Genomic DNA, 26,126 nt, shown 5'->3' with positions numbered 1-26,126 from the left:
TGAGTCCCCCAGAAATAATGCAGGTGGTGAGTGGAGACAGGGCCTTCTCAGTGGTGGTGCACAAAGCTAGGAATTCCTTTGCCAGGAAGGTTTGCCTGGTGCCATTCCTGTTGTCTTTTTGGCACTAGGTGAAAACCTTTCATTTGTCCAGGTCTTTGAGATCTGTTTGTTTTATATTTTTATGTTGGAATTTTATTGCTGCTCTGTTTTACTGGTTTAGCATATTTTATTGTATTTTATTGTATTTTAATAAGTGTGTGTGTGTGTGTGTGTGTGTGTGTGTGTTAATCGTAAGCTGCTCCAAGAGCTTTGGCTGAAGAGTGTCCAGTAAATCTCTTAAATAAATAAAGGAAACAAATTGAATTTATTAATTCTGTGCTCCTGACCATTAACTGGGAGCGGAATGCAGCGTGAGATATGGCTTCCATTCCAGCTCTGAACTGATCGATGGAACTGAAGTATAACTCACCACCTCCATTCTTTCTGTCCCTTTCTCAGGGAGGGGGGCAGCTTTGTCAGTGTTGGTTGTTCAAAGCTAAAAAGGTGCCCCCACCGCACACTTTGTCAGCACCACTCCCAGCTTGCCTCTTGATCTGCTTTTGAAATGACACTACTTGAATACATGTTCCTGTATTTAAATGTTGCTCATCAATGCAGCTGACGTGTCCATTCCCCTGTTCCCCTCCCTCCAGCCAGAGATCTATAAAGAGTCTAGCTATGGTTCCACTGGAGCACTGGTCACCTGTGCAGCAACTCCTGAGGAAGCCGGTAAGTGTGCGTTCGGGGGGGGGGTGAATAGAGTGCTCTTGCTTTGTCAGTTCCTCACCTCTGCTCTTGGTTCCTGGGAGGGGAAGAAAAAACAGCAGCAGCAGAAGGAAAGGTGTCAGTGTTAATTAACAGACTGAATAAAAAAGAAGAAATCAGTATAGACATTGATTGGGCAGCAATGGATGCAGCTACAATGGATCCTTTTTGGGATCATCTTCAAAGTTATTTTGGTTGTTGTTTTGTAGGGTGACCATATGAAAAGGAGGTCAGGGCTGCTGTATCTTTAACAGTTGTATAGAAAAGGGAATTTCAGCAGGTGTCATTTGTATGTATGCAGCACCTGGTGAAATGCCCTCTTTATCACAGCAGTTAAAGCTACTGGAGCTCTACTGGAGTGACCAGATACAAAAGAGGGCAGGGCTCCTGCAGCTTTAACTGTTGTGATGAAGAGGACATTTCACCAGGTGCTGCATACATATAAATGACACCTGCTGACATTCCTTTTTCTATACAACTGTTAAAGATACAGGAGCCCTGTCCTCCTTTCCATATGGTCAACCTATTGTTTCAGGACCCATTTCTCTCAAGTTCCTCACCTCTTTTGTGAAACAAAGTTTTGCTCCTGAGCTATTTGACTTGTGTGTGAGTGAATGGTTTTTATAGCCAAAGTGGACAGAAGACTGTGCAATCCCATTGTGTGTACTGAGCTTGCTCACTAGTGTGTCTGTAGGATTGCAGCCTTACTTTTATTTACTTAGGCTGCAATCCTATACACATTTACCTGGGAGTCAAGTCCCTGAGTAGATATGTATAGGATTGCGCTGTAAGTCACTTAGTTTTATTCATTTTTTAAATCTTACCTGTTATGATAATACCTTGTTCAAATTGTAGTACAGCTACGTAGTTGAACTCCCTGATAATCTGCCCCCCAGATAACTTTACTCCACCCCAACTAATCCACCATTCAAAAGTGGGAAGTTGTTAGAAAGGGTGGTACAGTCATTTCAATCATGAGTGAGGATTGTTCTACTGGTGACCTTCAGCCATTAAGGTTGGAACCTTGTACATGCTTATTAGACATGAAGCACCATTGAACACACTGGGACTTACTTCCGGCATGCAAAGGATCATGCGAGAGACCACTAGATGCACAGTGACATAGCACTTGTGCTATGGGGGATCCAAAGAAAGCAGGAACTATGAGTCTTCCTATCCAGACCTGGCCTGATTTGCTGCCTTAGGCAAAGGTCAAGATAAAATTGCTGACAAAGGCACTGGCAAAAAAACCTTTCTCACTTCCAGCCCTACCTGCTGGCATCAAGGGTTGGCATAGTTGGGGACCTGCTGAGGGCCCTCACCTCAATAGGGGCCCACTGCCAAGAGACTCCTGCCTTTGCTCCTCCTCTTCACCACTGCAATCTACTTGTTTCACATGTCCAGGCGACAGTGATGGTATGAAGGAGGAGCAGTAGATTCTACTGCCTACTCGCTCACAAGGGGCATGTCTAGACCTGCCGATATCCCAGGGATCACCCTGGGATCATCCCTGTGCGTCCACATGGCACACAGGGGATCCTGTGGGCAGGGAGGGATGATCCCTCCTTTGCCCTGGGATATTGGCATACCCTTTAATCCTGACTTTTCCCGTGGTCTCAGGCTCGTCCCAAGACTGTGGGAGGTATGGCTGGCCATCCCAGTTTGTCCCGGCTCCTCACGAGTAACCACAAGGAGCTGGGACCCAAGCTCCAGGCCCATCGTGGGTGGGGTGGGGGGTAGCAGGAATATTTTTTAAAAACACACACACGCTTACTTTTGCGATCGAGCGCTCGTGCGCTCTTTTCTGATAAAAAACAGAAACAAAATGGCCGGCACAGGGACATTGCATGCCGTGTGTAGACTGAGGAGGTGGATCTCGCTAGCATTACCACGAGATCCTCCCCCTCCCTCCTGGAAAGCTGGGAGGTCTAGACATGCCCCAGATCTTCACCAAGCAGGATATAACACTTTGAAAGCATTTGAAGACTGTATAGGGAGCGTGTCCTGGGCCCCAATAGTTGTCACTACTGTTATAAACCATTTCAAAGCAGTAGTGAAGATCCTGCCCTAGTCTCAAGATGCTGGAAAAATGGCTTCTGGGCTTCTTAAAGAATAAAGTATTTCCCCAGCATCTTGGGAGTAGTTATCTCTTTTTGGATCTATTTTGGATGCTTTCCAGTTTTCTCATACTTCTCTGCCTATCAAGGAAGCAAACAGTAGCAATGAAGAGAGAGAGGCAGCTGGTGATGATGGTGGTGCGAAGGAAAGGAATTAAGGATAAAACTGACAGTATCGTACTGTTTTTATGCATAATTATGGTGCAACCACACTTAGAATACTGTGCATAGTTCCGGTCACCGTGTCTAAAAAAGGATATTGGACTCAGAGAAGAGTCTCGTATGATCTTAATGTTCGGGTCTTTTGGTACTTTTTGGTACCCTGACCCCAAGTCATAAGCCAGGGGTGGGCACCTGTGGCCCTCCAGATGTTTTGGTCTACAAAAAAGGGTAACTAAATTGATCAACTAATGATCAAGGAGCCACTAAAATGATCAAGGTGAGTAAGGGGAGACATGACAGAGTTGTACAAAATTATGCATGGTGTGGAGAAAGTGGTTAGGGAGACATTTTTCTCCCTCTCTCATAATATTGGAATCTGGGATCCCATAAAGCTGATTGGTGGGAGATTCAGGACAGGTAAAATGAAGTACTTCTTTACAAAGCACATAGTTACCTTAAGGACTTTGTTAGCACAACACATAGTGATGGCTACCAATTTGGATGGCTTTAAAAGGGGGTTAGACACAGTCCTGGTGCTACCTCCAGTATCAGAGGCAGTATACCTAGGAACACCACTTGCTGGGGAACCTGGGCAGGAGGGTGCTGTTGCACTCATGTCCTGCTTGTGGGTTTTCCCTGGGCAGCTGGTTGGCCACTGTGTGAGCAGAATGCTGGACTGAATGGACCCCTGGTCTGATCCAGCAGTGCTCTTCTGAGGTTCTTAAGGAAGAAGTTCACTGAATGTGCTTTGCCCAAGGACGCTCCAAAACCTGAAACAAGTACTCTGCTCAGGTACTTGGGATTCTTTGTTAATGTCTTCTTGTGACAGCTAAAAGCTTGGTTTGGTTTAGTTTGAGTGTCTAAACCAGTGTCCAGAGATTCAGATTCCATATTTTCCATTGGCATTTGAAAGCCATGTGGTTAATTAGGAATCACAATGGCTATTAGAAAGTCCATCTGTTATTTATGACTCCAGCAGCTGGATATCATAAAATGTAGTACAACTGCTCTCTCAAGGAGCCAGTGCCTGGAGATGGAGTCCATGCCGGGCATTGTTATAGCGGTTAGTTGGGAGGCAGAGTCAAGATACTTGTTTCAACCTCTTCTAGGTAGATCGGGTGAGGCAAGTCTCCTTAATTCCTGCCTGTTTCAGTCCCTTGGCCAAGCTAGAATTGGCTCCAAGCTCTGTTCTTCTCAGCAGGGATAAAATAATGGAGGCAAGTGATGGGGGGTAGGATAGCATAACATACTGAAAGCATAATGTTCCTCGGCGTTTTCATTTTAGGTGCCCTGACACTAAAATAATTCATCATGTCATCAAACTGAATTCTTTCCTGCAGAAAGGCTTAGTTAAGATATCTGAACCAAAATGTTTTGATAGGATGTTGTCATTCAGAGGAGGTAGTATAGTTTTAAAAGGATTAATGAGTGAAATATATAAAATATTGTTGGAAAAGGAGTTAAAGGATAGTATAGGGAAAATGGTATGGGAGACAGATTTGAAGGTACAAATAGGGCGACAGAGTTGGGAGGGACTATGGAAACAAAGAGTGTTGAGAAGTATGTCAGTGAGAATAAAGGAGAATTATTTTAAAATTTTGTGGAGGTGGTACCTAACCCCAATAAGATTGAATAAGATAAATGATCAGCATTCAGCAAATTGTTGGAGAGGTTGTGGGGAAAAAGGAACGTATTTACATATGTGGTGGGAATGCGAATATGTACAAAGATTATGGAAGATGGTGTTTTTAGAAATTGAAGAAATAGTGGGAATGAAAATAGAACAAACACCAAAGATTGCATTACTGTCACTATTTGAAGATGTAAAATGTGGAAAAGAAACTAAAGAGCTGATATCGAGTTTGCTGACTGCAGCACGATTGATGGTAGCTAGGAACTGGAAGATTCAAGGGGAATATTTTATTGAAGAATGGTATAAAGAAGTATGGGATATAGCTATTAATGATAAACTGACTTGTAATATTAAGTGGAGAAAAGATATAACTAAAATAAATGAGTTTGAAGGAATCTGGAAACAGTTCCTAATATTTGTGTTTACTAAGGGAAGTGGGAAACCACCAGTAGAAGAAACTATAAGATTTTGGACTCAGGAATAGATCCCGAGGTGGGGGGGGTGCACTTTTATGTTAAGAATGATTACGTTGTAGTATGATAATATATAGGTAATATCTATTCAACATATATGTATTCAACGTTTATTCAATATGTATGTAGTAGTTGTTTGATGTTTTTTTTTAATTACTGTAATGTTGTATGTTTAATTAATGTAGAAAATAAAAAAACATTAACAAAAAAAAAGGATGTTGTCATTCCTATTATATAACACACTCCTGCATAAATACATAATTGAACATTTGAATTTCTAACATATGTATGTCTATATATTTGTCCCAATCTGGCAAGCGAGATTCATGCTTGGAAGCAGGCTCTGTGCATTTAGCTGATGCAGATATGATCACATTTTCGCATCTGCTCATCTGGGCCCCATTAAACTGTCTGGATATGTATTTTGATGTTCATGAGGATACACTTCCCCAACTGGGCCTAGCACTTGTTACATCATTCATCTAGTTGACCATGAGTAGACCTGATCAGGGCAATTCTCATGAAGCATTATGAGGCATCTTATACATGCATCTGAGCCAATGACCCAATTCTTTGGCTAGGTAGTACCAGCAATGAATTCTACAAAAGTGCCACTGGTACTGACTTCACAGATAGCATGGACTAACCCTTAATAACTGTAAATACACTTCATTTTGTACTAATGAGTGAATTAGTTCATAAATCTGGGCTGCTTATTTCTGTTTGAAGCTTTAAATGCCTGCATACAGTTGTCAATTGCCAAATGATGATGAAGTCCTCCTTAATGATAAGGTAGTGGTGGTAGTAGTAGTTGTTGATGTTGTTGTTGGAAAGTGGGTGCATTTATCTTTAATCTCCTTTTGCTTTGTTTATGTCTAATGCTTCTAGAGCTGACTCATCATGTGGGCTTCTGCATTGAGGTTTCACCTATATCCGTCTTCCCCTTGGCCCAGATCCTCAAAGCTGATCACAATCTACATCTTGGTGCTGTTGATATCGGCCAGCTTCACTTCAGGTCAAAGAAGATCCTTTAACCATCAGATTGACAACAGAAGTGAGTCGCAAGCTTTTGGCTTTTCGTGTTAACATTTTGGTTTGCTCTTATGTTATGTACTGACGGTTGGTCTGGCTTTTTTCACAACAAAAATGTGAAACTGAATGATCAAATCTCATAAATGGTCATACTAGGTCTGTGTAAAATATCAGGGGAACATCTTGGCCGCACTAAGGGGGCATTTATATATCCTACTTACCAGAGCTAGATTTGGGTAATATGTGGGCACTCACAACAGAATGTTGCAGCGTATTCCTAGGCCTTAGCTAGACTTACCTCATAGTCCGCGATGGAGAAGGGAAGATCTCCCTCCCTCCTCTGTTTACATGTGAGGCATGACGACCTCAGGAAGAGAGGCGTCGTGCCCGCCTTTTTTTATTTTTAAAGAAGATGGAGCGCACAAACGCTCGTGCATTAAAGGTAGGGTTTTTTAAAATGTAACTTAATTTGCCCACTCCCCCCACCCTACCCCGATGCAGCTTCCTGCTCCGTGCGAGGAATCGCGCTGAGCCGAGTCAAACCGTGGCAATGGGTCATCGGTCCGCGGTCTTGGACTCAGCCCAGGACCGCGGAAAAAGTGGGCCCAAAGGGGAAGGTGAGATCCCAGGGCAAGGGAGGGATCATCCTTCCCTGATCCCGGGATCTCCTGTGCATCATGTGGAAGCACAGGACGATCCCAGGGTTCGCCCCTGGATTTTGCCCGGTCTAGCTAAGGCCCTAGTCTCAACGGGAGTGTTTGTGTTCAGGCTTCAGCCCTTTGGAGCTTATGGCAGGGAGGCAGAGTTTCAGAGGAATAAAGGGAACACCTTTTTCAATTGGAGGCTGGGAGCTCCAATTTCAATGGGGCTGTGAATCCATTCTGGGTTTCAGTCATAACCAGCAACAACTCTAAGGCCCCGTTCAGAAGACAATTTAAACCACGGCTTTCACTGTGGTTAAAGCCGTGGTTTAAGATGTCTTCTGAACAGGGCCTAAAAGAACTATCCCAGGTGTTAAACCTATTTTGGGGGGTAGGGTTCAGGACCTTGGATAGCTGCTTTAGAGTTCTGTCTGGTTCTGACTAAAACCCAGAATGGATTCATAGCCCCACTAAAATCAAGGTCAACAACCTCCACTGCCTTTTTCTTTCCCATCCTATTGAAACCTTCTTCCACTAGGCTATATAGCATTAAACTAGGGTTCTGGTTCAGGGTTCGTTGCCAGCCTTGAATCTGATCATTGTATTGGAGGGCTGAGTTTTCTGGAGAATGGTGAAAGGGACAATGGTATCTTCCTTTCTTTTCTCCCATGTGAAACATCCCTGTATAGTAGTGCTTGAATGGATGTTTTTCTTTCTTCTTCTTTTTAATAAAAAACCTCATAGCATGTACCTTCCCCAACTATAATCCCAACAGGACCTCAAACTCAGGAGGCTTAGGGGCATTCAGTGCAGAGGGGAGAAGCAGCAGAGGCAATCAATTTTCTGCCTGCCTGTTTGGGGCGCTGTGGGGGGGGGGAGAAGGCAGCTGGAAAGGCCTGGGAATACTTCGTAACCTGGTCTCACCCATCTCCTCCCCTCCCTGCGGACACACACCCTTTACTTCCTCTTCGATGTTGCTTTTGCGACCTCAGAGAAGCAACTGGTGTGGTTCTCTTCACGCCGGTTGAGGGGGTGGGGATGGGGAACACAGATCCAGGAATACAAAATATCCTGTGCACACCCCCAGACACTGTCTAGGGGGCCATAGGTTTGCTCCGTCAATGTATTTTAAAAAGAAAATAACCCCAAAGTTCACACCCTTAGTACTTGTGCCAGGTTTCAGTCTTGGTGTTATGGTGCTGATGAATGGACACACACGCACACATATCCTCTTATTATTATAGATATGGCCTTAAGAACAAATCAGTCTTGTCTTTGAATTCCTTGCCAATGACCAGGGGACTAATTTTCTCATTGAGTGTTGCTGAATGATGAAAGGATTAATATGTAGATCTCCATCCACTGCTTTGAATCCCAGGTCCTGAGATTGATCCTTTTTGGTATGTGGGGCGTGGAGTTCGACCTATTGGCCGGTTTGGAAAAAGGCAGCTGAAGTTTGGTCGGAACAGCCTGATGTCTGGGAGCAGCGGCTTGGATCTGATTTTGACAGCTTTACGGGAGCAAGAAGCGCTGGAAGCAGAGGAGGATGGGTGGTGACCTTGTTCCTGCCTGCTACACTTACTAGAAAAACACTTTCTTTTCTTTGTTTAAGTGCCATCACCTTTCTACATACCCAGGCTGATCTACTTTTTCTTCTGCTTTTGCCTAGGTTTTCTTTGCTTCCATCTATTTCATGTGGAAATGACATGCACTTAGGTCCCAAACTGTAATGTCTAACCTAAAAAGCTATTCAGATTCTAAACAGCAAGTCATGGGCCATTTCTACGCCTGCCATTTTTCCAGGGATCATCCCGAGATCATCCCTGTGCATGCATATTACACACAGGGGATCCTGGGAGCAGGCAGGGATGATCCCTCCATTTTCTTGGGATAATCCTTAGGTGTAGTAAAGGCCATCGTCTTTGTTTTGGCAAGACATTTTTGCTTCTTAAATATGTGAGCCCCAATCCAAAGATTCTCTTGTACAGCAGTTGTCTGCCCAAAGGGATTTGCAAGTACATATGTGTCAAACAGATGGTTTGGTTACTGGTTTGTGAGAGAAAAGGAGCATGGATCAAGTCCTACCCACTTCCTCAAGCAGGTGATCTGTAGTATCAGAGATTACCACAATAGTTAGATGATAAGAAATGTGGATCCAGTTCCAATCCAGCATATGTCATAACAAGCACATTGCCAGACAGTGGATGGAGGGGATTTTACTCAATGCAGTACCCACTTGTATGTGCAGGACATAGTGATCACTCATGCTGAATTGGAGCAATTGTTTACTTTGATAATAGCTCAGCCAAAAGGAAATGAGTGCTTGAAATAAGTTGTATAAAATGTTATAGGCTACATTGCATTCTGTAATATTTTGGTGTGTTATGACTGAACATATTGAGAATGTATTATGTAATGGCTACTATTAAACACATGTGAAGTGTTAGCTCTTCTGTTTTTAAGCCTGTTATTAACACAGCACGCAAAGCGAGTTGACTTCTCAGCCAGCAGAATTTGGGTGCATTTAAGAGCAGCAGACTGGAAGGTGAACAGATCTGGACCATGGAGCATAATCCACTAGGAAGTTTTCCTGTACAAGCATCAGTAAATGCAATGTAGTAGCAGTATCGTTCATTTCAAAGAGCAGACCTTCCTGGTAGATTGTGCCCCATCTTTAATTAGAGGGAAGGGAACTGTTGTGTGAATGTTCTACCTCAAGCATCATGTAGTCATGGTTAAGTTGACCCAAGGTAACATGACAGTCACGGAGCATTATGTTGCCTTTTGGCAAACTCAAATCAGTAGTGGGCTCCTGGGATGTATACAGACACCACTAGGAATGACCAGAATGATGTATGCTTGAGGAGCACATTGTAAAAGTTTCTTCCAGTACTGAATGGATTGGGCTACAGCCCAATTCTGTTTGTCAAAACTGTTCCTTTAGGCTATGGCCCTGTTCAGAAGACACCTTAAACCATGGCTTTAACCATGGTGAATAAAGCAAAAAGCCTTATTCACCATGGTTTAAGCCGTGGTTTGTCTTTTGAATGGGCCCACTATCTGAAAGTACTCTCCAGTTAATGTGGTTCTTCAACATGGGATATGAATGTGTACGCAGAGGGTACACAAAGCATATATTCTATTGTAATAGCTGGTCTTAAATCCCAAACATTTTTTCAGTGTGTATAAATCTAAACACTCATGAGTACATTACATGTTTTCTACATCAATGAGGGCCCCCAAAAGCCATTTTTCCCCATAAATCATTTGTTTTACTCTTATATCATTTCTCTTGACAATAATTCCTGGCAAGTATGCAGATAACAACAACAAGGCAAGCGTAAAGTTTCACTCAGAATGAATCATATTGTCTTAATTTGTTTTGACCATTAAAATATTTTTCATTTATAAAAAAATTAATCTAAATATAAATATTAACACTAAGGATTGAAATCACTTGATGACAAAATAATTCTTCATGTGCTATAACATATACATTTTTTATGGTTTTTAAAACAGTAAATTAAATATTTGCACATTTGGCACAAGTAAACCTTTGTAAAAATTGAAATGCCATACAGCAGGGATTTCTTGTCTTTTTTGCAATGCCTACACAGTACACGTTTTTCTCAAAGAAGACTGAATAGTTTAACATTTGAACACTGTAGTTGCTTTTCATGCCTCTTATAGAAAACATTCTATTCCAAACTCAGTTTTGTTTTATATCACACCAACAGAACAAAAGCCAAAGAGTTATCTATTAAAATTAGTCATGTCTGATTCAATATTACATACACAGTATTAGCTAATAATATTATTGGACAAATATGTAGACCAGCCATCATTATTGACATTTCATTAACACGCAGACCTGCAGAAACTAGGATATGGAAATGTATCTTGGACAAGTGCAGAAAGAGTCATGTTAATGGGAACAGAGTAAATTACAGCGGTATTTGACCTCTAATTTTGTTAAGAACCTTTTACTAGATTATATGCTATGTGGAGTTTTACATACTACAGACAAAGGTCTGCCATCTGATCAGTCCTATAAAAGACAAATAAGAATTTCATGCACATATATGATGGCATCATTTTGTCTGCAGTAAAGAAAATTAGGAGGTTTCGATAAGGGCCTAAGAATACTCAAACCCAACAGAAATTAATGAAACAAACATTGTTGCAGGTACAGAATTATGTGGTGCACTCCTAAGCCTGTTTATTCAGAAGTAAGTCTCATTAAGCTCAGTGGGGCTTATTCCCTAGAAAGTATACTTAGGATTGCAGTCTAAAACTCTCTCGGTTTCTCTTTTTTTTGTGTGTGCCACATTTCTCTTCTTCCAATGAAAGAGTGGTGAAGGTGTGAGCTTTTCAAGCTGCATAATGCATGCTTATGGGTGAAGTGGCAGTTTTAATGTGTTAGCAATTATCAGCATAGAACTTGGGGTGCTAATTGTATAAGGATTAGCTAAGACAGAGCGCAAGGTTGCAGTCTTGTTCACAGTATTACTGACCCTTGCTGAGAGTCTGAATTTTTAACTCCGTTTCCACCTAAAAGTCCCAATGAGTAGACATCAAGGTATATGAACAAGATTGTAAGAGGGAGATATTTCTGGGATGGCACTGAGGAAACATCTGAATTTAATTAAAACCCACGTTCCTTTGACAGTTATAAGTATTGAGTCCTGACTACTGTAAGGTTTGCTGCAATTAAATTAATGTATTTGTTGTTTAGACACATTTCAATGTACTCAGGACTGCTGCCTGGGTTTTGGCTCACACAAGTGCTAAAGCCACCAGATGATTCTGGTCGAATGACAGTCTTTGCCAGCCAGCCATAGAGACCGGACAGTAACTAGTACAGACTGAAGGATCTCTCTTGTCTAGACTACGTGGGATGGAAAGCAATAAAGCAGACCCATTCCTTGGAAATTTAACTGTCTGGAGAGGACTGTGATCCCAAAAGTCCCTTCCACACACTTGGGTGGGATCAGAGGAACCAACATTACACTTCCAGTAAAAGGGACTATCAAAATCTGCAATAATGAACTTCTTTAAAAAGCAGTAAAGTGAACATGGTGGTCACCTATACTTTACCTAGCTCTCTTTTCTAACTTAAGTATTTGTTACCCATGGATTTGGAAATGGAGTAAATGTATTAGTTTGGATGTTGCCTTCTGCAGTAGGCTTTCAAGTGGTAGTGTCCCAGGCCAGTTCTAGCAATGGAAAGGCTAGGACTGATTTCAGCTGGGAATATATTTGGGTTTCTAACGGGCTTTGCCATTTCTTGAAGATGGAAGGGGTTTCAGATTCATGTAGCTGAAAGTCTACTTAACCAGAAAACACATCCTCTTAGATATATATTCTTAGAACACTCTTACAGTACCTAAAAAAGTATGTCATGATGGAATGCAAGCAGAAATCACAAATGGAAAACTGCTTTCCATCCCAGGTTAGAGGCATTCAACCTCCTCCCAGACCATCCCTCTCCACAACTTGTTTCAGTAAATTACCAGTTATTCCTGGAATACTTATTGCTCTGACAATGCCATATGTGACTATGACTGTGTGAACAGTAAGGGCCCAGGAAATATGAATCACAAGAGGGATGATATGAGTTTTTCTTGACTATAACATGAGATATTGACTGACATTAATGGATGACTTAAGAATACAAAAACGTACTGGATTTTAAAGACACAACATATTTTAGTACAATTGACAATGTGGGGAAAAGTGCATCATAAATCATGGAGCCTTGCTTATATGAAACTCAACGTCCTTCCTGGAGTCTCATGAGAACTTTAAGGCAGAGTTTCCAACAGCAGACCACAATGCTGAAGACTTGAACAGCTTTCTCAGTGAGGTATCCAAACAAAGCCCTATTACTGAGGCATTGTGGGTTCTTGAGGGTCCTTTTTATTGGATGTATACAATGGCTGTTATATAAAGGCACTCTAGTGTGCAGCCTTAGGCAGTGTGTTATTGGCAGTAGAATCTTGTAATTCTAGTACATTACAGCAGACCCTATAGTTGGTTCCTAAAACAGAAAAGATAGAATTAAAAAATTACTGAATTTTAAAAATGAAAGAATCTAAAGGTTGCAGAACTTCTAAAATAGACACAGCCATCCCTATGGAAACAATCTCTGTTTTGCTAGTAGGTTTATGGGCTAGCCTAGCTTACTAGCTAAATGCACTAAAGTTCAGAATGACAAAAGAGTTACCCCAAATATCTCTTTACCACCTAGGCCGGCCTTCCTCAACCTGGTGCCCTCCAGATGTTTCAGACCAAAACTCACAGCATTCCTGACCATTGGCTATGCTGGCTGGGGCTGATGGGAGTTGAAATCCCAAACATCTGGAAGGCACCAAGCTGGGGAAGGCCATGCTAGGACTTCCTTCGTCCCATGGTTGAGCCAAAAATTTAACTTACATCTAAAATTTAATACATTTCTCAAACTCAGATGTCATCTTGAAATTTGAAAAATGTAATTAAGAAATTCAGATTTTGAAATTTCTTTTTAAAAAAAATCCTGCCATTAGAATGATGTGCTATAAACCTTCTATTACATACAAAAACAAATTTTATCAGTCACAATATCGGTCTGAAACTTGCTGTCTGATTCAGTGCATTTTGCTAACATATGAATTTTACAGCTCAAAATTTATACAGAGTAATTTGAAGTCTGAATAGTTTAAAATTTGAGATTCAAATTTGTTTCTACCTATTTCCACTCTCCTTCTTGTCAGATGTGATATAAACCATTGATCACTTTTTTCTCTTAAGATCTACTTAGTTCTTACCATCAAATCCTTGGCAGTGCTTTTTCTCTCTTTTTTAGTTCGTTGTGTCAGAGATCCTTGGAGTATGAAATTCCTGTTAAATGTTCTAACAGGGGTAACTGGAGAAGCATCCATGTTTTCACCTGAAAAAGATTTGCCAGCAGCCTTCACAATCATAGCTTGCATTAAATAGAATGATGAAGGAAGGAAAATGTGAAGCTTCTACAACAGACTAAGGGCAAATCCAGATATTCACTGGTGCTGATGTAGCATATTCTCTGATCCTGGGACTTCACTCAGTTTTCGAATGGGGGCACACTCAGGTTATCTGAAAGACTGCATTCTCCCTTACAAGCCTTCCCATACTCTGAGATCTTCAGGGGAGGCCCTTCTTTCGGTCCCACCACCATCACAGGCACGCTTGGTGGGAACACGGGAGAGGGCCTTCTCGGTGGCTGCCCCGGGGCTTTGGAACTCCCTTTCCAGGGAAGCTTGTGGCTGGCTCTCTCCCTGGTGTGTTTCTGGAGGAAGGCTAAAAGTTTCTTGTTCTGGTTGGCCTTTGGGGAGTAGTCTGGACCTCTGTTTATGTGTTGTTTATATACTGGATATTGTTTTAATATTGATATTGATATTAATATTAAATATTTAATATTGATTTAATATTCAATATTAAAACATTTAATAATATAATGTTTTAATATTGTAGTATGTTTAATAATTTTTTAATTTTTGTATATCTCTATCTGTCTTAACTGTACATGTTTTAATTTGTAAAGCTGCCTTGAGTCCCAGTATTGGGGGAAAAGATGGGATATAAATAAATAAATAAACAAATAGTTTGAAGGTGCACCCAAATAAAAATTAGGTATTTTCCAGCCTTTCCTCTGAGGTGGTAAGTTTTGGCAGAGGTGGTAAGTTTTGGCAGGGGGTCACTTTCAAGTATCTCTAACAGTAGATTTTTTTTGCTGCAACAATGCAAGTCACATAAGTTACTCTGTATGCTACTGCTGTAAAAAAAAACTAATAGAAAAAGCCTGCCTACAATATAATAATTATGAAGAAATTGCAGTCTAACTAATATACTGAGATGAAATATAGCTAATATTAATATCACTCAGCTCTAAAGATGTGAAGGCTCAAAAAAATGGAAAGATTTGAAGGAAAAAAACACCTCCTCTCCATTCTGGGGATGGGTGAGAAATTTGTTCATGCAAAAATACTGAATAGTAAACATGCTGAAATTTGCCTTCCCCAGTTTTTGTGATATAGTCTTCTAGTCAAAAAATGTGTACAACATGTGCGCACAAAATTACTTGACATTACACACAAAAACCCATTGTTTAAGGAAAAATAGCTTGCAAAAATGCATTCATTAGGAAAATGTGTGCATTGTTGTGCGTATTATTTGCATGCATTAGAAAATGGGTGTGAAAATATGGATGAATTTTCATGTGGAGGTAAAAGAAATGGTATGGAATTGGGCCAAGAAGATTTTAATGTTGTAAAAATGAGAAACTGAGTGGAACTGATATTGACATATTTCCCATTCGTATTTCATTCCTACTTCCCCAGTCCAGATGTGGAAAATTTGGAAATTCTGGGCAGATTTTTTTTTAAAAAAACCCACCTCTTGATATAATGTCTATTTCAAAATGATAAGGGAACTGCTTTTCTAAAGTTAAAAAAACCTTTTTATCTGCTGACTTTTATTCATTCAATCTGCAAGCCCAACATTTCAACTCAGAAGTCAGTGACAATGAATTCAACAGGACTTACTCTCACGCAACCAGCATTGCCCCTAATTTAGTCTTACGAACAACTGCAGAATAAATTAAGCATATCGTATTTTCTATTGTTTTTCATTACCTTTCACTGGTGGAGCTGGAAGCTTTCTTCTCTGCTGTCTGGATGTGTCTATCGTGTGCATCTACGGGAGGAAAAATCCCATAGTTTATTAGTACCTATTAATCTGGAATGCTGGCCCCAAGCCAAGTCCAATTAGTCAAATGCAACAACTTGCAACCTTGAATAGGGATCTCCTTTCTCATCAGCAGACCTATCTGGTCAGTGAAGACCTGATGAGCACCATCATATGGATGTGGACACACGTTCAGACGGGCATTTGCACCAGCGTTGGCTGTGCACACAGAAGCTTGCTTTGGTACATGGGTCTTCCTTGTTGAGTGGGTGGACTGGCTGCCGATTGCTTTTTCTCACCTGGTTTGTTTGCTGTTGGTCACGTTTTCTTGTCAGGTGAACACATGGCGCTACATTCAAGCCTGCTACTGTAAGTGCTGAAATTCTGCTCTCAATATCTGAAATCTTAAAACAAACCATACACTTATAAGGGCGAGACAGAAAGAGACTTAAAAAAAGTAATTGCAGTGAACTGACCTTCCCATCTTTAACCACATTCACAATTAAAAATACGTAAAATTAAAAATATGTAAAAAGGAAACAATATGCATTAAATCTAAATGCTTAAAATTCAGATTTTGGACATTTTTCTATGCCCCTTTGCAACATACACTTATATAGGGATATGAATTTCTGTTTTACCTATAAATGTGGACAATGAATACGCATCATGTCCTTTTTAAGCACAAAGAAGGAACATAAATGATCTGGCAGACATTAAGTCATCCGTTATTCGTCTCACCTGAAGTTCTGCATGGTGAACTTGTGCTGCGGCTGTTGCCACTTGGTCCTCCAGGTCGGCGAGCTCAGATTCTGCAGTAATGCTGTTAATTCTGCGTGCTGCATCCTCAAGTTCGTTCAACTGGCTCTCCAAGCCATAAACGCTGCCAGCTGTCAGGTAGACCTAAGAAGTCCAAATACCGTTACCCAGTTAGGCTAGTCTTTGGGCTTATCTACACCTGCAGCCCTTCGGGAAGCAGGGAGGGACAATCACAGAGTTTCCCACTTCCGGGATTGTCCCTCGGGGCCACACTCCAGCGAGTTGTCCCAGAAGTAAAGAGGGACATTCCGGGGTGCCGGTTTTTTTTTTTTTTTTAAAAAAAAGATAATACATTCGCACAATTGCAGAATTGCATGGGCATGATCCCCCGCGAAGGCGAGAATTTTTAAAAAACACACACACAACAAACTTGGTGCTGGAAGATGCTGAGTGCCATCCCAAAGATGGCAAAAATGCTCTCCCCCTCACCCCCAATGCCCACGGATCCCCTCCGCACAGCTCTATGCCCATTTCCTGGGCCCTGATACTCATGGGGAAGAGGGAGGACCCCGGAAGGGAGAACCACACCACCCACGGTGCTCGAGATAGTCCCGAGATGGTGGGAAAAATGGGGAAAAAGCAGTCCCAGTTATCCTGAGAGAACTGAGTGCTCATTCCCGGTTCACCCCAGGATCAGCTGTGCATCATTTGGACACATAGGGACAACCTCGTGACCACCCCGAGATAAATGGCAGGTGTAGATTAGGCCTTCATCTACATAATCTCTTCAATTATTAGGGCAAGAGTTCCCAATAGTTTTGGGTCAATGGCAACATTTGGAATGTGGAGTGTGTGTCACAGATGCTCTCAAAAAATGGTTGCCATGATGGGGCTGGGGGGACGGGCTTGCCCATTCATAAAATGGCTGCCATGGTGGGTATGGCGGGTCCCAGAAAGCAAATGGAAAGTTACTTATCCAAGAACATACATACAAGGCAGTAGTAGGGTGTGACTCCTAAAATGCAAACACATTTTTGAATGGCCCTGGAGGGTGGCACTTTGCCAACTTTGTCAGTCTCCCAGTTTAAAAATATTTTAAAAACACACCGTCAAAAATAAAATAAATCAAGAGCGGCAGGGAGCCTGGCAGGCACCAGTAGCGTGTCTGTGGGAATCGTCTGCAAAAGACGTGCCTAATTTGAAAAATGCTTACAAAAGTATGTACATTTTGAGAAAGGTGCATGAAAATATATATGTTTTTTTATGCAGACTTTAAAAAAATTGCAAACCCATGTGGAAATGGGATGGAATAAACTTAACTCTGGAAAAATGAGGAAAATGGGGGGGGGGGCAACCAAATTTGACAGACTCATCCATCTCTATGAACAACTTGTCTAAATGCTGCCTTTGACTTGCGACTAGTATACAGACTTGAGCTTTCAGGCAGCGTGTTTAGTATGCTTAGTATACATAGTTTACATTTTATTTATTTATTTATTTATTGCATTTCTATACCGCTCTGGGCAGTTCACAAAAATTAAAACAGTCAAAAATCAAATGCTCTTTCTTCCTTTAAGAGCTCTGAAATATCTTGGAATATTGTGTACAGTTCTGGTCATTGCATCTAAAAAGGGGTACTGTAAAGTTGGGGTTGGGAGAATGCAGAAAAGGGCAATTAAAATGGTCAAAGGGCTGGAGCATGTCTCCTATGAGGGTAGCTTATAACATCTGGGATTGTTTAGCTTGGAAAAATGGAGAGTGTAGAGGTGGTAGAGGTGTACAAAATTATTCATTCCCCCCCCCCTCATAATACTAGAACCCGGGGTCATCCCATGAAGCTGATTGGTGGGAGATTCAGGACAGATAAAAAGAAGTACTTCTTTACACAGCACATAGTAAAACTATGGAATTCGCTACCAGAAGACATGATGGCCACCAATGTGGATAGCTTTAAAAGAGGATTGGACTAATACACAGAGGAGAAGGCTATCAATGGCTACTAGTCCCGATGGCTATATGGTACCTCCATATTAGGGACAGTGGCCCCGTTCAGACAACACACTAAACCATGCTGCTTAACCACAAAATGGTTAACAGAATGCATTAACCTTAATGCATTCCATTAACCATTTTGTGGTTAAGCAGCATGGTTTAACGTGTTGTCTGAACGGGGCCAATATGCCTATGTACACCTTGCTGGGGAACTTGGGTGGAAGGGTGCTGTTGAATCTGTTTCCTGCTTGGCTGTTCCCATAGGCAAGAAATACATGATTCTTTTATATTGTGTTGTTTTACCTCTTATCTACTCAAAGTTCCTGTGTTATACTAATTTGGAATCATTTGGTTGGCCACTATGTGAATAGAATGCTGGAGTAGATGGACCCTTGGTCTGATCAGCATTGCTCTCCTTATAATATTATCTTTTAAAAACAGGTCTTTATACAGAAGTGTAAACCGCCCAGAGAGCTTTGGCTATAGGGCGGTATATAAATGTAAATAAATAAATAATACAGCATGCATAGTTACATATATAAAGTTGTCTGCCACTCTTACATTTTCTTCCAGTGTTGTGAGTTGCTCATCAAGTCTGATAGGGTCTGTACCTAAGGGGAATTCCCCTTTCCCTCTGTCACGTGTATCTGCTGGGAAGTCACAAGGTTCTGTGGATTCTGCTATGAGCTCCTCGGTCGCATTGATGACTTTTAGGACCTCGGTAGATATGTTGCAGAGAGACACAGCAGAGTATTTCTGTTTGAAAAGAGTAAACAGTTCCATGTTAGAAGGAAGAGGCCAATGTTGTCAAATTGCTTTCCTTCACATATAAAGAAAGCTTCTCATCTACGGGAAGCTCCCCTGTAGCTACCTCAGCTGCCTACAGCACAGAACAAACCACTGCTCCTTGCAGTGCATCTTGCTCACATAAACAGCAATCTATTTGGCTCTCTTGTTACTTCAGTCTCTTCCTACATGATGATCCTATCACACCATGCACACCATGGAATGGTAGAATGTCATGCCATCTGGACAGAAAACCCCAAAGGCAGCAGAAATAAGGATGGGTCTCCATTAAAATCAGTGGAAAATATGAAAATGAAGCTAAAATGAAAAGTCAGTACAATTAGAACGAAGGTAAAACCAAACGGATGTGGCTTTAAAAATGATCATGAAATTCTTCCCCACTTTTTGCATACTCCTATAGCCTTAGTCTATATATGAACCACTTAGGGATTTTATTACATTTAGTGGTATGTAAATATCACAAACAAACAAACAAACAGTCCAGGTTATTTAGAGTTTTAATGGTTAAAACGAGTACCTCAAAGTGTACTCAAAAACAATTTGGAAGCTGGTGAAATCCACACAGAGTGTGCTGCCAGTGGCTCATTCCTCTTAGTAAGTTGGATGCTGCACAGCATCAACAATGTCTCTGAACTTAGCTTTACTTTTGTTGCCCTCATCAAATCTCTCGGGGCACCTACGGCACCTAGCACCATACTGAACAAGAAAAAGGGAGCATACTGATGACAACTCAGTCCCAAACTCTGAACAACCTTTCTCAGTGGATTTGTGTAGATGTTAAAAAGACAGAAGACAAGATGGAAACTTGGCACCTCCTTGGATTAATTATATGGGGCAGGACAGGAGTTCACAAACTCTATCTTCTGGGAACTACCTGACAGGTAGGACCTAAATCATTACAGTATGGTAGTTCCAATCCTGATAGACAAACCAGAAAGATGCCATGGCTGATAGTATTAAAACAAAGAGGTCCAGAGGGGGATCTACACTACTGCTTTAAAGCGCTTTATAACAGTTTTGACAACTGTTGGGGCCCAGGACACACTGCATATACAGGTTTCAAAACGTTTTCAAAGTTTTTTAAAGCGCTTTAAAAGCAATAGTGTATAGATCCCCCCCACCCAGGAGAAACAAAAGGCTCTTCCCCTCCATCTTTCTCCTAATGTAGGTCATCCAAAAGGACAACCAAGATAGTTACAGTCACAATACTAGGCTTGAAGTTGGACTGATAAGGATCAATATAATCCAGAAGTCCCTGAGGCTATGTCATCGCCATCTTCCCAGTCACCTTGCAAAAGAATTTTATATTAGGCAACTGGGGTCTAGAGCAGCCTTCTCCAACTTGGTGCTATCCAAATATGTTGTACAGCAACCTCCCAGTATCCCCACATCATTGCAAATAACCTCTAACTTGAACTTTGTGAAATTCATCCTGCATTTCATCAAGCATTCATTTCTGTCTCTATTTCCTGGAGTATCAGGGAGAGGCATGGACTCTAGTCCCATGGAAAAAAGCTCTTTGGAGCTTTTGTCCACTGATTTCCTATTCCCAAGATTATTAGGGCCTTTCAGGATAGTCAGGGAAGTTGGCTGGCAGCACCATTGCAATGACCGAAAGCCATGGTGAAATCTACTCTCAACCAGTGATCTCTCCCTGACAACGAAGTAGCAATTGTATCCATTCCCAGCTCACGTGCAAGGCCACATTCAGACATAGCCTTGGCAGGTTTCTTAACAGCTTGGACATTTCATTGTTTTTTGCATGGTGCTGACTATTTATTCAGTGTGCGCTCACACAGAAAAATCAGAGATAAATAAAAAATACATAATTGTATATGAATAAACTGCCCTTACAACAGCTTCCCCCAACCTGGTGGCCTCTACATATTTTGGACCTCAACTCCCATCAGCTCCATCCAACATTCTAAATGGTCAGAAATGTTGGGAGCTGTAGTCCAAAACATCTGGAGAGCACCAGGCTGGGGAAGGCTGACATACAACAAAATCAAGTCCCAATGTACTTTGAGCCCCATTGGGGCTAGGAGGAGTTGGCTCTCCTTCAAAAGATATCCAAAAAACTGATGTATATGCAGTTCTCTCCTCTTAGAGAGGTGGTCTACTTTAAGTTTGTCTTGTGTCAATTAGAACAGGGTATAGATAAGAGGGACTTCTGCCTGCATAACTCAGTGACTTGGGTGATGCTCTCTTACTTACTTTGTGCCTCCCTAATTGTGATCTCCTGTCCAGATAAGAAATGGGGGGGTACATGGGGGGGAAGAAGGAAAAAATCAATGGTACTGCCCATACTGCATGTGCAGAAGGCCCCAGCTTCACACCCACTTAGAAGAATCATTTAGAAGAATCTCAGGTAGAAGTTCTAGGAATGATCTCAGCCTGAGATTCTGGATAGCTGCTGCCATTCAGCGTTGATGGCCTGTCCACTGACTCAGGGCTCATCTACACCAAGCAGGATATTCCACTATGAAAGTGGTATATAAAAGGCAGGAGCCACACTAGTGCTTTATAGTGGTAATGTAGTACACTGAAAACTGTTGGGGCCCATCGACACATACCATATACCACTTTCATAGATGAGCCCATACTATTAAGTCAGAGATGTTATGTTCATCAGTCATATACATACTGGTTTTTCAGTGAGCTATCTACTGAATAAGTCCTCTGTGAGTGCCTTCATGCATTGATCGAACACGTTATACTGGTGAATCATGAAGAAAATATAGAAGCATTGTGATTAAAGAGAAGGGCAAAAGCAAATGTAATAGGTTAGAGACAACCACGTCTTCAGCCCATCAGGCAAGCACAGCCGTGATAATTAAAACAGCCAGATGATTCCTCTCTCTCCAGACTGAGAGAGATGATAAAGAGTTTCTGTACCACTCACAAATTTTCCACGTTTTGCTTTTACTTTTGCAAGTGCCAATTAGTTTGAAAGAGATCAATAATTTTAAAGGAGGAAATCAATGTTGTCGTGGAGGGTTTGTGGTTGCTTTGGGGGTTTGCCTTCACTCATACCCTTTTCATGTCTTCTTATTCAGTTAATTAGCCCTCCCCCCAAATAGCTTAGTGAAAGATCACATTTTCTTCAAAGTATTCCCATATTGACAAATGTATTGGTCTTCAAAGCATTGGGTCATATGCTGCATTTTCCTTTTTATTAGCATTTTTTTAAAGGCCAGCTAGCACTTTGGAGGTATTTATTAAGTCCTATATCTCTGTGGTTTGCTACAATCCTTTTTAAAAGGTGATATATTTATGTGAAACATTTTATAACTCATATGGACAACTAAATATCACCAGTTACAAGGCAATGGTAATGGTTTCATTTCACTGGCTGTGCATACACTTCCAGAAGTACAAGGCCCTGGAGTTGTAACTCTTCCTGTCCTGGCTAAATGATTTCTACCATAAGAGGCTGTAATATAACATCATTAGCAACTGGCTTTGTCAATGGTGCAAATCCTTAACTAACAATGTATGGGAATGCTTTTCGATGCATTACAGTGTTTCTAATGACTGTATTCTGTTTCCTGTTAGGAGATAACACCACTGCCAACCAGCGTTAGAACTACTGTGAAAATCCGTTGGGATGTATCTAAATTTAGTCATATTTAAAGTAGACCCATTGCAATAAATAAGACTTAGGTTAATCATGATTAATTTGTCCCAATGATTTCAATGGATCAGTTCCGACTAATTCTGGCTGCAAGCCACTGTCTGTTTAAAGTGGATTGTTTGATTCTAAACAAAGGGATTCAGGGAGCTCTTTATTAGCTTAGAGTTCCCAGAACATGTGTAATCTTTTCTGATAAACCTGTTTCAGCAACAATAGCATGAACATCAGGGATAGAAGGTAGGAATACAGGACATAAAAGAAAGAGTTGGGCAAGAAACTGGGTATGTGTGCTGTGGCTGAGTTACACTCAGCATTAAGGCAACTGAGGGGAAAATCCAGTGGCAAAACAATAAATAGGCAATAGGTCAAGCACAGAGAAATCAGTCCAGCAAGAGAGCTGTTCAAGGCAGGAGTAGTCAGTAAACAGGTGATGGCCAAAAGCACAGTATTACCAGGCAATAGGAAGAGTTCAAAGACAAATGTCTGAAACACAGCCAAAGGAGCAAAGTTAAGAAGAGGGACAAAAGTCAGTAGCACAACGTTTCAGTCAGGAAGCAAAGCCAGAGAAACACAAGTTCAAGGCACTCAAAGCTGAGGCATGATGTTGCTCCAGCAGCCAGTAAGTCTCCACTGAGAGCTTATATACTGGAGATTCCAGAGCCCCACCCAGGACTCAGCTGTATCACATTAGACGCTTGTGTAAGAAGTCCTCTTTGAAGAGGGTTCCTTCTTTAGTCATGAGGAACCCTCTTCAGCAAGTAGGACTTGCCACTATCCTAGCCTGAACCATAAGCCACTGACATTCTCAGAGGCTAGGTGGTGGCTTGGCCTCAAAAGCTGAGCTCTTGAGAGACAGATCTGAAGGCATTACCCCTGAAAGCTCAGGACTGTCTTGAGTAATTCCAGAGTCCCCTAAGATGACCTACTCCCTGATGACATGCAGCTCTGAAGGTTCAAGCTCTTCCTCTGATGAGAAATCTCCTAAAGAACTCATGATAGAAGAACCAATTTTGCAAATCTGTAGCCCTTTTAGGAACTGATTTATATGATGTTTTGTTTCTGAATTGCTGGTTTAAAGGTTGGCCCTGTCTGCACTATCTGTCATTTCAAACAGGGGGAGAACGGAGAATTTTATGTTTTGAAGTTATGGTAAGAATCCTGAATCATGTGAAGGCTGACTTTATTTTTTGAAGGATAAAATAAAGTGGGCCTAACAATAGGAATGATTTTGAAATGCATGGATACAATATGACTTTTTTAATATTCATAAGCATGCACAGAGAAAGGAGGAGTTAGTGGGTGGACGACTGATACTGACAAAATACCCTTTTGACTCCCATTTATTATATCTCACTTTTATTGCCGAAGGAAAAAACATCCTTAACTGGCCAACATGTGATTCTAAAAGACAGCTGTCACATCCACTCTATTTCTCAGCGAAGCGACTAATAGGGAAGCGACAGACATTTAGGCAATCCGTAACTACAATAGGACAGCTAAGCGTAATTGAACTTTGAAACACTAATCAGAGGTCACCCTCCAGTTCTATTTGCATTATCTGTAGGCAAACACTGCAGCCCATTCATTGGCAACTAGTTTTTCCAGAGGGCTGCTCTGGAAAGCCCCAACTTGCACCCCCTCCACAGTGCTCTGGCAACAAAACCCATTGTCACAACTGATGCCGTTCTTTTGCTTCTGGAAAAACATTCTAAATTTGGCTCAGGGACCTCCCATTGCTGGCTCCCATCATAGCCTTACAATTCTCAGTTAATAACTTGTGAGTATTCCCACTAATATCAACAGGGTTATGAATGAACACTGGAATATTGCAAATTGCACTAGTCCGAAATCCTCTAAACCTTCTTCTTATTCATCAGCTGTTTCCCAGATTGTTCTAGTTACATTCCAGCTGAAAGGTTAATGATGCAGGTTTTCATGCTGATATCTCTTAGAATAGTTCCATTGAAAACCAAGGGGTTTCCATGGCTGGCAACCTGTACATTTAGCACATATCCAGGATATAATGGGATAATGTGTTTCTCAGAAGTAGAAACAACATATCAGAGAACCAGAGGCAGGTTATGAAAAACTAGACCTTTTTTGGGTGAGCTAAAACTGAGCTCTTCCTTATTTATTTAGCAATCTTACTCACATATGTAAGATAATGGGGATCAAGGATGTAAGTGGCTGTGATACTGCTATGTTGTATATTGTTTCATAGTTGTATGCACTGAAATCTAAGCACAAGGCTTCTAAATGAAATTACAGTGGAATCAAATGTGGCCTGAGTTTTAGGAACACAACCACACCACATTTCAAACATCCCCCTTCCAGCAATGTTTTTGGGCAGGGGGCTTGAAAGGGCAAGAACACTGCTGATGTGAAGGGACTAAATTCTTGCAGCCATGGCTGATGCTCCCGAGCTCCAGTTACAATCTAGTTGTATCGAAATGTGGATGGGGATCTCCATTTGGATATGAATCCCATTTAAAAACTAATGTAACATGAAAAGGTAACATATGAATTCAAATGCACAATTATACATACATCTAAAATGCTCCCTGTTGAGACACCCTGTACTATAGTGAAACAGCCACACGGCAAAACAGGGAACATCCTAGCATGGTAACATCAGCACCAGGAATATTCCTTTCACTCTCTAATGTCCCTCTGTTCACTGCTCCAGAATCTATTTCAGATATGCAGTGGTATATAAATACTTTAGATAAATAAACAAATATTCAGTTTAAACTGAGGGCAAATCACTGGCGGTCAGTTTTAAGTCCCATTGATTTCAATGAGAGAGTTAAACTTGTGTTTACATGAATCCCAATTAAATAGATGGATCTGGAAAACTTTGCCTGGACCATTATTTTTAAAGTTTAGGATGGCGCTTAGTGATAGGAGAAACCTTGGTCTCCGAATTCAACTGTGATTTATGCAGTGTCTTACGCTATCTCTGAGGAAATGTCAAATCAACATTAGGCACACAAAATGACTACATAAAAATCTTTTCCATCTCTAATGGCTCCTGGCAGTATTGACTAGGTCCTTAAATCACCATGCAAACATTACAAGCTCCATGCTTAAGGTGCTTCATCACGCTCACAGCAGTGGGCCTGTTCGTCAATCAATAGCGGTTGTCTTCATCTAAGGGTTGGTAGGTTGTGTGTTGATTCATCAGCCTTGGAGCTGAACAAGTTACTTCAGGCTTCACAAAAATATTGGGAAAACATTGCTAGGTTCCTCATATTATGCCCTCGAACCTCTTATCATTCTTCCTATTCATACTCCATTTTTTATCCTCACAGAAAAATTGGTTGTGCGAGCTAGTTTCTGACACCCTACATATACTAATAGAAAACCCCT

General features: G+C 41.2%; 1 protein-coding gene across 1 annotated transcript in view; it reads right to left on the bottom strand.

The window, feature by feature from the left end:
• Positions 1-11,922: 11,922 nt before the first annotated feature.
• Positions 11,923-26,126, bottom strand: part of MYRIP (myosin VIIA and Rab interacting protein) — a 198,239-nt gene continuing 184,035 nt past the window's right edge. The window contains exons 12-17 of the mRNA XM_063129083.1: positions 18,878-19,072; positions 16,307-16,468; positions 15,865-15,969; positions 15,514-15,574; positions 13,669-13,790; positions 11,923-12,902 (exon numbers count right to left, since the gene is read on the bottom strand). Of these exons, the coding sequence (XP_062985153.1) occupies positions 12,870-12,902; positions 13,669-13,790; positions 15,514-15,574; positions 15,865-15,969; positions 16,307-16,468; positions 18,878-19,072 (678 nt within the window). The 3' untranslated portion in view covers positions 11,923-12,869. The remainder of the gene's footprint in view (positions 12,903-13,668; positions 13,791-15,513; positions 15,575-15,864; positions 15,970-16,306; positions 16,469-18,877; positions 19,073-26,126) is intronic.

Source organism: Elgaria multicarinata, chromosome 1 (genome assembly GCF_023053635.1).
Source record: "Elgaria multicarinata webbii isolate HBS135686 ecotype San Diego chromosome 1, rElgMul1.1.pri, whole genome shotgun sequence".
Taxonomy (NCBI): domain Eukaryota; kingdom Metazoa; phylum Chordata; class Lepidosauria; order Squamata; family Anguidae; genus Elgaria; species Elgaria multicarinata.
The sequence above is the reverse complement of the archived record's forward strand: the minus strand, read 5'-3'. Positions and strand labels throughout refer to the sequence as shown.